Here is a 15,099-nt window from a genome sequence, read left to right as displayed (position 1 = left end):
TAAGTTTGAACTAAGATAGTTCGACTTCAGCTACGTGAATAACGTAGCTGAAGTTGCGTATCTTAGTTTGAAGTGGGGGGTTAGTGTGGACCAGCCCTTAGAAAGAACATTCTAACAGTCTTATAAGACAAGAAGCCTTACAGAGAAATGGTGTTAAAATTGTTTGAAATATCTGTGGACATGTCCAGTTTTACTGACATTGTCATTTCATTCATTTTAGTTTCTGAAACATGTTTTCAGTTGCACCAAATGGAAATAGTGCCAGCTAATCAGATTACTGGTGGTGGCTACTTATTTACTGATTTAAAATAAAACTTCATCTAGTTACATATAGAACATACTTTAAAAAAACAAAACTGTACTTTAAGCTCTTATCGGAAGCACACAAGTCATTTCTCTAAGCCAGTCAGAATTCAGCTATTCAATAATGGTATAGTGAACAGCTGTCTCTATCTTGGTCCATCGAGTGTTAGACAAAAGACTTCAGTCTTTCAGTATAATGGAAATAAAGTAATTAGAATAGAACATTATCACAAGAAGACTTCTGTTGAAGCAAAGCAGAAGGAAGAAGTATGTTGTGAATCCTGAACAACAGTGTGTATGTTTAAACCAGAAGCCTGTGGTATATCTGTATTTATATTTTTATTTCAAATGTTTTTAATTTTCCCTTATATTAACTATTTTAGAGGAAGGCAACTGAAACCAGTGAGGCTATTTGCATGAAATATAATGATTAATATTTTCAAAGCAGTGCAGGGGATTTAGATACATGTCTTTGTGTAGCAAAATCCCCTGCACTGCTTTCAAAATCTCAACTTATGGTTTTAATTTTTCATTTTAAGTACAAACCTTCCTTGGTTAATTGCAATAAGACACTGTACTACATCTTTTTTGATAATAATGTACTTAGGTAGTGTGCCATTGACCTAAAACGTATCTCTGTATCCAGCCATGTCTACATCTCTTAGCTCATTACAAGATAAGAATCTCTCGAACACTGTCTTCTTATTATGCTGAAGGATGTTGGCTGGAAAAACAGGTCAAATCATGCATGGAAGGACCTTCCAGGCATGGAGCCTCACCTCTTTTACACAGGAGGGAGGTATCAGTTGCTTGGTGGCACTGTTCCTTGCTTCCTCTCCCATGATTTCAGGGACCTTCCAGACAACCTTCTGTAGGTTCAGGGTCCATGATGGGATGAAGACTGCTGGGAGAGCCCAACCTGGGTGGGAGTAAGGCAAAAGGAAGCATATAGTGTCCCCCTACTGGCCCCACAGAGATTATGTAGGTTCTATTACCTTTTATATGGGGCACCTCTTTAGTGGGTCATTCCTCCCTTTAAGAGTGTTCCAGGGGAGCTCCTGGAAGAGGAACTGGAGTGCAAGAGCAGGTATTGAGGCACAGGCTTCCATGCAGATGGCCCTAACCTCTTGTTAATCCTTTGGATCCATACAGATCCCTCAGATCTGCAAGGTTTAGGGACAGAGCCACAGACACCCTGTTCCACATGGAGACAAATCATGGCCCCACAACTATATGAGAGAAACTCCCATGTGAATAACCTCACAGATTTTTCTTTCCCTTATCCCACTCCAGTGGGGTTCATTATTGGTGGGGGGGGGGGGAGAGGGAGATGATCCAGGCCAATGTTAGCTTTGCCACTTTCTCACTTAGAACAGCGGTTCTCAAACTGGCTTGGGACCTTAAAGTGTGTCACGACCCCGTTTTAATGGGGTCACCAGGGGTAGCTTAGACTTGCTGAGGCCAGGGGCTGAAGCTGAAGCCCAATCCCCACCATCTGGGACCGAAGCCTGAAGGCTTCAGCCCTGGGCAGTTGAGCTCAGGTTACAGGCCTCCTGCCTGCGGCTGAAGCCCTCAGACTTCAGCTTTATCCCCTACCCCACCCCCCAACCGGAGGGGCAGGGCTCGGGTGGGCTCAGGCTTCAGTCCCCCCTTCCTAGGGTCGTGTAGCAATTTTTGTTGTCAGAAGGGGTAAATAACTGTTGAAATTTAAATGAGTGAGCTAAAATACTTGTCCCATTTTTAACATTTTGGCATGTGATTTTTTTATAAGTTACATCTAATGCTCCCCCTTCCTAGGGTTGTGTAGCAATTTTTGTTGTCAGAAGGGGGTCGCAGTGCAATGAATTTTGAGAACTCCTGACTTAGAGAATCTCAGCAAAATTCTCTGTTAACAGGGTCTGAGTCAATGGCTTTAAATTTTGGATCAAAGCAATTAATATACAGTAACTGTCCATCATTTCCTTGTATTTTCTGTTATGTTTTGTTGTTAGTTATTAATCTGAAGTTACATTCTTCAAGAAACAAATCTTTGTTTTTACAGTTGTTTGCAAATTGCTTTAAGTATCATGGCTTTAAGACTGGAAGAAAAGGTATACAGACAGAGTCTGAAACTGAAGAAACAAGACGAGAGAGAGAGACTACAGGTGAAATTTTTATAATTCTGCTCGTCCCAACTGATTTTATTATTTAACCACCAGAAAATATTTTTTTAAACTCACACATTTTATTTAGTGTTTCAGACACAAAACATTCAATGTGCATCACTGCACAAACCAGAAAGGCAAGAAAAGCTTAAGAAAACTGGTTACCCACTTAACCAATTTGTTACAACAATTATATTAATTATAGGGCTGTCAATTAACCGCCGTTAACTCACGCGAATAACTCAAAAAAATTAACTGTGATTAAAAAATTAATCGTAATTAATCACACTGTTAAACAATAGAATACCAATTGAAATTTATTAAATATTTTGGAAGTTTTTCTACATTTTCAAATGTATTGATTTCTATTACAACACAGAATACAAAGTGTACAGTACTCACATTATATTAGTTTTTATTACAAATATTTGCACTGTTAAAATGATAAACAAAAGAAAGTATTTTTCAGTTCACCTCATACAAGTATTGTAGAGTAATCTCTATTGTGCAAGTGTAACTTACAAATGTAAATTTTTTTTGTTACATAAATGCACTCAAAAACAAAACAATGTAAAACTTTAGAGCCTACAGGTTTACTCAGTCCTATTTCTTGTTCAGTCAATCGCTAAGACAAACAAGTTTGCTTACATTTACGGGAGATACTGCTGCCTGCTTCTTATTTACAACGTCACCTGAAAGTGAGAACAGGCATTTGCATGGCACTTTTGTAGCCAGCATTGCAATGCCCCTTCATGCTTCACCCACCATTCCGGAGGACATGCTTCCATGCTGATGATGTTCGTTAAAAAAATAGTGCATTAATTAAATTTGTGACTGAACTCCTTGGGGGAGAATTGTATGTCTCCTATTCTATTTTACCTGCATTCTGCCATATATTTCATGTTATAGCAGTCTCGGATGATGACCCAGCACATGTTCGTTTTAAGAAAACTGTCACTGCAGATTTGACAAAACGCAAAGAAGGTACCAATGTGAGATTTCTAAAGATAGCTACAGCACTCAACCCAAGGTTTAAGACTCTGAAGTGCCTTCCAAAATCTGAGAGGGACAAGGTGTCGAGCATGCTTTCATAAGTCTTAAAGGAGCCACACTCTGATGTGGAAACTACAGAACCCCAACCACCAAAAAAAAAAAAAACAAAAAAAAACCTTCTGCTGGTGGCATCTGACTCAGATAATGAAAATGAACATGCGTCGATCTGCACTGCTTTGGATTGTTATCGAGCAGAACCCATCATCTGCATGGACTCATGTCCTCTGGAATGATGGTTGAAGCATGAAGGGACATATGAATCTTTAGTGTATCTGGCACGTAAATATCAATGCCATGAGAACACCTGTTCTCACTTTCAGGTGATGTTGTAAACAAGCAGGCAGCATTATCTCCTGCAAATGTAACCAAACTTGTTTGTCTGAGCGATTGGTTGAAGTAGGACTGAGTGGACTTGTAGGCTCTAAAGTTTCACCTTGTTTTATTTTTGAATGCAATTATTTTTTTGTACATAATTCTACATTTGTAAGTTCAACTTTCATGATAAAGAGATTGCACTGCAGTACTTACATTAGGTGAACAGAAATATACGATTTCTTCTGTTTTTTACAGTGCAAATATTTGTAATCAAAAATAAATGTAAAGTGAGCACTGTACACTTTGTATTCTGTGTTGTAATTGAAATCAATATATTTGAAAATGTAGAAAACATCCAAAAATATTTACATAAATGGTATTCTATTATTGTTTAACAGTGTGATTAATTGCAATTATTTTTTTAATTGCTTGACAGCCCTAATTAGTTATAAAGAAGAAATACATATTTTGCTTTTGTAAATACTTCAACGTCCTGTTTAAAAAATGCTTAAGAATAAGAGGCATAGTACATTTGTTAGCACATTTCCTTTTCTCCCTGTGGTATGTTAGGTTTGTGAGGGTCTCTTTATCTAGGACACCACTGAAACCAAAGAAGGCTTTCATTTTATTCTGAGATTGATCAATAATAGCCCACTGTCCCAAAACAGCTATTTAGGTGTATTCTATTCTGGATGACTGAGACTTTGCAGAACATCCAGAAAGAGACATGTTTCTTCCGGAAACGCTTGATTACAGGTGTTCCACCCATTTTTGGTTCTCAATTCATCTAGAGAAAACAATCTGTAATGTTGTCAAGAAGTCAGTTAGAGGAATAGATTAGGATACCTCTATATCCACAATTATTCTTCCTCAGTACTTAGCAGTGTACTCAGTCTCTTTTAAAAAAGATTTTCAGACCCAGATTCACCCAGTTCATTTTGAGCAGCCTCATGCCATAATTATAAAAATGTATAGGCATACTTTAATGTTTGCCCAATGGTAGTGAATAAACAGCACGTCATACCCAGCCTGTATCACATACACATTAATCCACTTCTGCATGACGGCTGCTTGCTAAGTCTTCTTACCCATGGTAACCAAACAAGCAAAAGGAAGTGTGGACAGAAGTGTTACAGACCACAGACTAGCTCTCTCAGCACATACAGCCATTCTGCCTCTTTTTGGCACTAGTATCACTTAGATCAATTTCAGCCCTGGCATAAATGAGTGCAGAGAAAACAATAGAAATTGCACCTTTTATTCCAGTGCTGGAATTGGTCCCTTTTCTTATTTACTCCTCCTCCTTTATTAATTTGAGAATGTGACTACTAGCATTATACTTCACATTGAGTAGACTGTGATATTGTCACTTGCTGAATTTCACTGTAGGATGTGTTGAGAGAATTATACTTGCAGTGGAAAACAGTGTTTATTCCATGGTAAATAAGTCTGCTTCTTAACCAGTCATTTCTTTTGTAAAGTTTGCACAGTTTTCTTGCAAGTGAAAGGTCGGTCTTTAAATGCTTCCAAGAAAATTCTTCCACTAGTTTTTTGTCCCTAAGTACCATTGGGTATGCAGCTCCTGCTCAGCACTCATTTTGATTCCTATCCTCCATGATCGTTAGGTGTTAATGGGGGTTGATTTTTGAGAGTCAATGTAACTTCATTTTAAACTTTGTTTTCTTGTTAATATAGAGATGTTGATAAGAGAAGAGTCAAGTTGCCTGCAAGAGTCAGCTCAGACAGAAACGGAGAGAACTATTACTGACGATTCATTTGTGTTGGCATTACAGAATGGCAGAAATGAGGATGCTAATAACATTGATGAGGCTATAGTAAGCACCTTCAATAAATGTAAAAGAACCAATGCATGTATTTATTAGCAACGCTTTATATTACGTTTCCATTTACAGAGATTTGTAACATCTATTAATTATTTATTACGTATGTTACAGGCATGAGTAGCTTGTGTTATAGATGTTTTAAGTACATTAGTAAAATGCCTTATGGATGGTTATAAACCATGTTTATAAGCAAACTCGTTGGATGCTCTACCAATTTATTAACCATTTATTAAAATATCTATTCACTTATTAACTCTTTATAAACTACTTATGAATTTAACCTAATTATTATTTATGTGTGCTGAAAAAGATACATGTTATGGCCATTTTTATCAAGGATAGGATTTCAGATCTCGCTGATATTTAGTAACATCACCCTGGACATTATAAAGTCTTTTAGTGTCCTTAGCAAAACTAGAAAATGTCTTTGTTTTGTTAGTTTTAATTTGAGGGTTTTGCTATAACACAGAGTTTATATTTACACTAGGGCTACCATATGTCCGGGTTTCCCCGGACATGTCTGGCTTTTCGCTCTTTAAATAGCTGTAGGGATTTCTAGAAATCTAAAAATGTCCGGGATTTCCCCCCCAGGTCGCCTATTTATCGACCGAAAAGCGGCTGACAGGGCAGCCAAGTGCCGCTCGCATTGGGGCCTCGGCAGCCAAAGCCCCTTCCCAGCTCTCCCCATCCCCTGCAGCCTTAGCACGCCACTCGGCAGCGCTGGGGGGCGGGGCTGTGTGCCTGTGAGGGAACACGGTGGTGGCGCTGGCAGCGGCAGCCAGAGCCCCTCCCCCACTTCCCTCCTCCTCCACAGCCTCAGCATGCCGCTCGGCAGCGCTCGGGTTGGGCGGGGCGCTCCTTGGGGCGCGGAACCTGACACCTGCTCTAAGCTGAGCGGCACGGTAAGGGGGCTGGGGAGTTGGAGAAGGGGCGCAGTCAGGGGACAGGGAGCAGGGGGGGTTGGATGGGTCGGGGATTCTGGGGGGGCTGTCAGGGGGGCAGGGGTGTGGAGAGGGATTGGGACAGTCAGGGACAGGGAGCAGGGGGGGTTAGATGGGTTGGGGGTTCTGGGGGGGCTGCCAGGGGGCGGGAAGTGGGAGGGAGTGGCTAGGGGGCGGGGCTACCCCCCCAATGGAGTGTCCTCTTTTTTGAAAGTTCAGATATGGCAACCCTAATTTACACCAATGTGGTGGGTCCCACAATACATTCTGCTGCTTTTAAAGCCATGCTGTAGTGCACTGTAGAAGGGTGTGGTGGGACCTCTACGTCCTTTGTGCACCACAGAGGGAGACTGAACAGTCTGGTGCAGGTGAGGGTTGGGAACAAGCTGGGGCGGAGTCTGTGCATACACACTGACTATGAATCTGGTAGTTGCGACTCTCCAGTGGAGATTGCAGAGGCATTGCAATCACTCCTGCAGAACACAAGTCTGTGCCTTGCCTATGGGGTGGGGAAATTAGTTACTGTAAAAAATACTGAGATATTAAAGACTGGTAATACATACTCCTTTCTGTAAGGAGAAGATGAAGCCAGTAAAAACAATATCCTTCCAAAATTTCAAATAAAAATGAATACAGAAGTTGTTTATTTTAAAAATGTAGAATTCATGTTTGTCAAGTTTTTCCTGTGGTTGTCAAAATTTGCACAAATATGAAACCCTGGTTTGGTAAGGCCCCGTGTATTCCACCATTCAAGCATTTGGAATTTGCCTTGAATCAACTCCTTGCTGCAGAATGTGAGCTTTCATTTAAAAAAAGTTTCTGACCTTAATGGTTGTGAAAAAAATCTTTAAAATTTGCACCAAGTTTAAACTTGAGTCTGCAGGCAGCTTGAAACAGTAGCTATGAGTGGTGTGAAGTGCCCCCATTCATCTTAATAGGTCATTAACTCCAAAATACAGAGATAACATTTTAAATGCCAGATTGGCCCATGAACAGTAGCAAAATAGTTAAAAGGTTCTGATATGCTTATTCACATTGATAAGCGCCTTACTTTGCAAGTAGCCCCACTGCAGTCAGTGGGGCTGCTGGCATAGTAAGTAAAATGCTGTTAAACAAGATTTGAGCCCATCTGAGTAGCAATCTCTATCTAATGTTTTTACAATTCCTTACAGCCTAGTACTCCACAGGTGCCAAAAGCCCCAACTGTCCCCTACACAACTACCAAAATACCCAGCTTTCCCCTTAATACAGCTCTGATGTGGTTAGGCATTGTCAAAATAGATAACACATGGGCCACATAAGAAAAAAATTGCAGCCTTAAAAAATGAAGTTTACCAGGTAGGGAGGTAAATAACTGTTGGAATTTAAATGAGCGAGCTAAAATACTTGTCCCATTTTTAACATTTTGGCATGTGATTTTTTATAAATTACATCTAATGCTTGTATTAATCTCCTATACAGGAGATGGTGAGGAATGATCAAGACAGTGAAGAAAGAAGGTGGAACAAAAGAACTCTTCGAATATTGAACACTTTACGGGTATGACGTTGGATTTAGCCATTAGATGCTTTTTAAATCAGCTGTTGACTTGGATTGAACCATAAAATATAATGTACAACCACTTGCCATTTGTTGATACGTTACATGTGCAACTAGTCTCTGTAAAAAGCAACAGAGAGTCCTGTGGCACCTTTAAGACTAACAGATCCAGACTAACACGGCTACCCCTCTGATACTTGGTCTCTGTAAAAGTTTCATGTGTGATACAACCACGTTTTATTTTGTGTTGACATGGATACTCTCAGGCTTCAGAATGCTGTGTATAGTGGCAAATCCTGCACAGTTTTTGGAATTTTTAGAATTTTCTAACTTTGGAGTACTTGATTTCTCACTCTGAAGTTTGTTTTAACACTGGACCATGATTTTATTATTGGGGAGTCTGGTAGCACTGCCTGTTATTAAGGTTGCCCGACACTTCCCATTGTAAGACCCTATTTTCAATTGCTCATAACTTTGCCAAATTTTGCCAAACTGTTCAAGCTAACGTTTTACATGCTGGGTGTCTGCATCAGGCTAAATTTTTTGGAAAATTTCAGCCCAAATGATTCGGACATTTCTCAGAATGATGTTAGGGAAACGTACATTGTTTTGCCCATATTAAAAAAATTCTGATGATCTTTATTTTAAGACGCTCTTGTGTCCATATGCTTTGGAGCAGGATCTTGAAATTTGACAAAGGTTTTTGCCTTTACGTCAGGGAGGTGCTGTTTGCCTTCCCTGTGAAAATCTGCCCAAATTTGGCCAAATTGTAAGTCTTTGAACAATTGCAACAATTGCTTAGTAGAGCTTCACAGCTAAAAACTCAGAAGATTCATACAGAATCTGGCATTCTCCAGCCCAGGACTGAGCAGGACTTCCCTGAAATTACAGGTCTGGACTGCTGTGGGCCAGGCATCAGAAGTGAGAGCAGGGAGACTGGCTCTCCTGTGCTCTTGATGCCCTCCTTCTCTCCCCTGCCCCCAGGCTGGCACTGAGGCACCACTGAAGAGGCAGCTGTCTGTTTTGAATGTAGAGGGGACATAAGCCAGATCTGGGAGTGGAGGCAGATGACTGTGCCAGGCAGTTGGTGGAGGAGCCTGGGAGGAATAGAAAACAGAGGGATGAGACCAGGCCTGGGAGATGGCTGTGGGGAGACTGGGTCTGAGAGATTGGGGTAAAGAATTAATAGTTCTTCAAATGGCTCTGCATATTCCCACTTATGAACATTGCCCCACCTGGTGGTACCTAACAGTAGAACCTTCTCCAAGCACTGCCTATTAGAGCGCATGTTCACCCCCACTCCCTGCCCCAGCCTTCCCCTCAATGCTTTTGAATGTTCTGAGGGGAAGACTATGTAAGGGGGCACTGCACTCTATCACCTCAGTTCCTTCCAGTTGCTGCAGCAGACAGAAGTGAACCATTCCAGTCCATTCAGATCCAGGGGTTTTCCTCCTTTGATAGTGCCTTTGATAGTTTTAGTTGTTGTTCTTAGTGTGCAGTGTAGTTAAGTAATAAGTGTAGATAGTTAAGGAGAGTTGGTAGGTTCAGTTCCATGATATGGGGGAACAGTAGAAGAAGAAGAAGCTGGGATTTAAGAGATGTACTTTGTGCCCAGCTGTCTTCCTGGCATTGGATGACCACATTAGATGTCTGAAGTGCTGGGTTGAAGATAATTCTCCTTCTGGGTGTTCCATTTGCCAGGATTTCATGTCCAGAGCATGCAAAGACAGATAGAATAGACTGAAGGTGCTTCTGCTTATGGAGGATTTAGCTGCTAAATCCTCTGGTTCTAGATGGTCATCAGATCTGAAGCCTAAGAGATCAGTTTCAGATCCTGAGGCTTCCTCCAGCAAGACTACGCTGCTTAAAGGTTCCCAGGACATTGGGGTCTTCAATAGTTCGGTCTCTGGATCCTTCTGTTAAAGCTGCAGGGCTTCGAAGGCACCACTGGTGTTAGAAGGCCATCTTCCTGCTGAGGATCCTGGAGCCACATGGTTGGCTCCAGCCTTACCTGTTCTGAGGAAGAAGACAAGTGAGAAGACAGCCAGTGTTAGCAATGCCAGATTCTGTACGTCAGATTTACCAGCTCCATCCAAGTCTGACATGGCGTTTGTGGTTCGGACTCTGCAACTCTAGTTGGTTCTGGGTTCAACTTCAAACTTGGATCTGGTACTTAAGTTTGTGGGACAGGCTCCATCCTCTGCTTCTGTTCAGAGACTGTCCTCAGACCTGAAGAGGACTTTTACAGTGGTGTGTGATGTGCACCTTCCTGCTTCTCATCACTCATCAGATCCAACTGAGAGGCAGAGGACGATGAAGAAGAGACGGGTGTCATTCATTCCATGGTCCATGTCTTCTTCACCAGGAAAGAGAACAGCAGAGGAGATATTCTTTCTCCAGATCCATCAATGCATCCTCTTCCTAAGACTCCTGCAAGATCCTCTGGCAGATCTTTCTCACCTTTTATTTCTCTTTGCCTTCTGGTTCTGTTGTTGTCTCTGGTATGATCCATAGTGGTTCTGGGGTAGTATCCTCATTTAGAGGAGGAAAGAAAGAATTAAGACACCTGATTCATCCCAGTTCATGCCTCCTCAGCCTGGGTTCCCTCACTCCTTTGCTTCTCCTCCTATGGTGTGTTTCCGGATCCCATCTGTTGGAGAGATTGGCAGTCCTAGTCTCCATGGCCCCGTTGCATTGCACTGCAGGAATTTCTGAATCAGCCTCCTTATGGATGGAGAGGTGATGTTTCATCTGCTAAGGATCCAGTGTCTCAGCAATCATTGGATCTAGTTGAACCAGATCCATTGGCAGCTCAGGCAATGGTACCTGATACACTATCTGAAGAGAAGGACGAGGAGATAGCTCCTCTTTTTGAACAAGAACAAATGGATACTGACTTTGATGTCACCTGATGGGCTGATGTCAACTGATGAACATGTGGGTGTGCTTTCTGGTTCTTCCCCTTTTGAGGATACTTTTCAGTTCTACGACCTGGTGGATTGCATGGCATCCATATTGAACCTACATACGGTGGCCTTGGGAGAACAGGCGGAGTGGGGGCAGGGTCTCAGGGAGAAGGGGTGGCAAGGGAGCTGGGGTCACGGTTCGGGTGCTGGTGCCCCCCCCTCCTTTGAGAGAGCTTCCACCACTCCTGGAGTCAGTGCTTCAGTCATTATTTAATCAGGACTCTGTTCCAACCTCCTGAGTTTTCAGCACTGCACATAATTGGGAATATGCAGAACCACTCGAAGAAGAAATGAAGGTTACTTCCTTGTAACCAGAGTTCTGTGAGATGACTGCATATTCACAGTTCCCACCCACCATCCCCTCTTTCTCAAAGTCTTATTATGGTTTCTCTGGGTTAGCAGTGGAAGGAACTGAAGTGGTACAGGGGGCAAGACCCCCTTATAAAGCTTCACTCTCTTGATGCTATAGTGATGAGTACTATAGAAAAACCCATGAGAAAATTAATAATTTTCTCTTCAGAACAAGATTTGAATAATGTGTGGTAAATAAGGCATGGGACACACATTGAACAATTAGGAGAAAACAAAATATTGAATAACTGTGCATTAATTGAGCTTAGACTATTCTGTGCACTGAATGAGGCAGGGATTCTGTGAAAAAAATAGTAAGTGATCCTAGAATTAAAGAATGTATCATAATGCAAACATACAAGGGGGGTACAGGCAACTTTAATTCTAGCATTTCCTAACTTTGGAGTGCTTGATTTTGCAACCTTAATAAGCTTCTTTTAACATAGTTTTTGTGTGTGATATACGTGTGTGTGTGTGTGTGTGTGTGTGTGTGTGTGTGTGTGTGTGTGTGTGTACACACATATCCGGTGTGATACATGTGTGTATGTTTATATAGTCACACATGGCCATTTACAAAAATCACACAAACATTTACCAAGTTGTGATAGACTTTACTGTATTTTTAATGGTAGTTGCTGTACTTAGTAGGGAAGATAGCAAAAGCCACAGTAAATTATAATATAAGGACTGGCAATTCTGCAAAGCCTTACACGTGTGATTGTTTTTATGGATCTGAGTAGTCCCATTGAATTAAATGGAACTAATGACTTGTACTGTAAATAGACATGTAACGTTTTGCAGGATCAAGGCCTAAGTAGATTTTTATGGGATACATTGCATCTTGTATCATCAACAGTATTGCCAACTCCAACCATCCAAAAACCGTGACTCAGACCCCCCAAAATGATGAGATTTTTAAATAAATGTTAGGTTCTTTTTGTTTGCCTTTTGCATTTTGGCCCCGTTAGGATTCACTTGCTTTATCTTTTCAAGCTTTTCTGCACAACCACAAAGGCTAGAATTTTTTTTTAAACGAAAGCTTAGATTCCCATGCAATCTCTTGATTCCAGAAGTGGGGGGAGGGGGGTTAAGAAAACACAAAATATTGTGAGACTTGTGATAAAATTGTAAGAGTTGGCAACACTGTAAAATTTATAAATAACTTTAGGAAAATTACATACATTAAAACATACAGATAAGAAACCATCTTAAGGCCTCAATCCTGTAAATATTTACTCCCGTGCAAAAATGTTTGTAAAATCAGTACCTTGGTTCCAACACCATGGGATCTAGTTTTATTAGCAGTTAAACTGACCTAACTATATTTTTCCATTTCTTTTTCTATACAGTACATCAACAAATCAGGAGTGAGTTCTGTCAGTTTTTTGGAGCTCTGTAGGAACAATGACCGGAAACAAGTTTCAGCCAAGTTTTACAGCTTCCTTGTTCTAAAGAAACAGCTGGCGATTGAGCTTACACAGTGCGCTCCCTATGCTGATATTATAGCGACTGTGGGTACAAAGTTCCATACTATCTGAGAGCTAGCATAGCCTACACATACCATTCAGAGAGACTGCTTAAAAACTGTGCTCTGAGTTTTTCAAAAATTCTTTTTTCCAGAGGAGGGAGTTGAAGGTCTCATCAGACCATGGGGAATTGACAAATAGTTCCCCCTATATCATCCTTGCACCTCCTCTCCGGGTTATATAATAGCTTGTGTAGGTGTAATATATATTTCATGGTTATCCATGGAGAAGATGTTTATTATGAGGTTTAGGTTTTTAAAAAAATATTTTGTTTAATATTATCAATAGTTCAATATTTTGTTACTGGAGAAAAGCTAAAAATAAACATTCCACTCGAGCAAATTTTTGTATTTAATATTAAATTTCTTTTAAAAATCTCCGTGAAAGTTCTGTAAAACCTGTCTAGAGTTACAACAGACACTGTTTTTAAAAACTGTTAAGCCAAAATCTTTTGCACTAGGTTTTTTTTTCTCAAAAAAGGCCTATTAAATATTCAGTCCAGATGTCACAGGGTACATGAATAGATTTGACTATTTCCTGTGGCATTGTATAAGTGAGATACAAATGTCCATATGTAATGGTCCATGAAACCCTACTAACTAATGTAGATATTCAACTTGTGTACATCTCTGAAAACTTATATAGTTTATCACAAGCCATGGTACAGTCTGTTTATTTCATAACTGAAAGTCATCTGTATTTATTTTTAACTTTATTTTTATTGGATAACACCACTAAAGCATATTTTGCTACTTTGTGATAACAGTGATACTTTAAGTGGTCTTTATTAGAAACATTAGAGTCCATTTTAAAATTATAACTTTCTTACAAGGAGAGTTTAAACTTTATATTTTAAGCTCTAATAGATTTTCAAACACTGCCGACCATGTCTCTTACTCTAGAACACTAATAGTTCCATTTTCTGTTACTCTGCTGGTTCTTTAGAGCATTGTAGAGAAGTTCCTCCAGACTCAAAATATTCATATAACATCAGGAAGACATGTTAAACTATGAAATACTGCTCAGAATTGTTCTTAAAGATTACTTTTTTAAAAATTATTTGTTGACATTTAAAATTCTTTGTTAAATTTATATATAACTAACTCAGTGCATTAGTATATCTTTTCCTTCCTTTTCTCCTACGATGTTCTGTCACTTTTGTTTCAATGTTGTAAATTGGTGTTTTCTGCATTGAGAAATTAGTTATCTTAAATATACTGAAATGTGAGATGGTAATGTACATTAAGAAATTTTAACAAAATGTTGATGTATTTTGTGTGCAAACCATTGAGATTAAATCTGTAAAAAGCAAAAGCAGACATCTTCTTATCTTGTTGGTATCAACTGTAAAGTGTCAAAACCAACAGACACATAAGAACATAAGAACGGCCATACTGAGTCAGACCAAAGGTCCATCTAGCCCAGTATCCTGTCTACCGACAGTGGCCAATGCCAGGTGCCCCAGAGGGAGTGAACCTAACAGGTAATGATCAAGTGATCTCTCCCCTGCCATCCATCTCCACCCTCTGACTAACAGAGGCTAGGGACACCATTCCTTACCCATCCTGGCTAATAGCCATTAGTGGACTTAACCTCCATGAATTTATCCCCCTTGTCCACATGTTTGTTGACCCCTTCAAAGAACTCTAATAGATTAGTAAGACATGATTTCCCTTTACAGAAACCATGTTGACTTTTGCCCAACAATTTATGTTCTTCTATGTGTCTGACAATTTTATTCTTTACTATTGTTTCAGCTAATTTGCCCAGTACTGACGTTAGACTTACCGGTCTGTAATTGCCAGTCATTGTCTGGAAGATAGCTAATGTAACGCCAATATTTAAAACGCCATTGAATATAGAAGCTGATTTAAAGGACAGGTTACAAACCATAGTTAATAGTTCTGCAATTTCACATTTGAGTTCTTTCAGAACTCTTGGGTGAATGCCATCTGGTCCCGTTGATTTGTTACTGTTAAGTTTATCAATTAATTCCAAAACCTCCACTAGTGACACTTCAATCTGTGACAATTCCTCAGATTTGTCATCTGCAAAGGACGGCTCAGGTTTGGGAATCTCCCTAACAGCCTCAGCCGTGAAGACTGAAGCAAAAAATT

General features: G+C 40.2%; 1 protein-coding gene across 5 annotated transcripts in view; it reads left to right on the top strand.

Moving 5' to 3' along the window:
- The window catches only part of RAD21L1 (RAD21 cohesin complex component like 1), a 57,116-nt gene extending 42,820 nt beyond the window's left edge, over positions 1–14,296 (top strand). For all 5 annotated transcript variants that reach the window (XM_008172186.4, XM_008172185.4, XM_065566313.1 and 2 more), the window contains 4 exons: positions 2,345–2,447; positions 5,511–5,650; positions 8,062–8,139; positions 12,806–14,296. In XM_008172186.4, the coding sequence (XP_008170408.2) occupies positions 2,345–2,447; positions 5,511–5,650; positions 8,062–8,139; positions 12,806–12,994 (510 nt within the window). In that variant the 3' untranslated portion in view covers positions 12,995–14,296. The remainder of the gene's footprint in view (positions 1–2,344; positions 2,448–5,510; positions 5,651–8,061; positions 8,140–12,805) is intronic.
- Positions 14,297–15,099: the final 803 nt, after the last annotated feature.

Source organism: Chrysemys picta, chromosome 13 (genome assembly GCF_011386835.1).
Source record: "Chrysemys picta bellii isolate R12L10 chromosome 13, ASM1138683v2, whole genome shotgun sequence".
NCBI lineage: Eukaryota > Metazoa > Chordata > Testudines > Emydidae > Chrysemys > Chrysemys picta.
The sequence above is the reverse complement of the archived record's forward strand: the minus strand, read 5'-3'. Positions and strand labels throughout refer to the sequence as shown.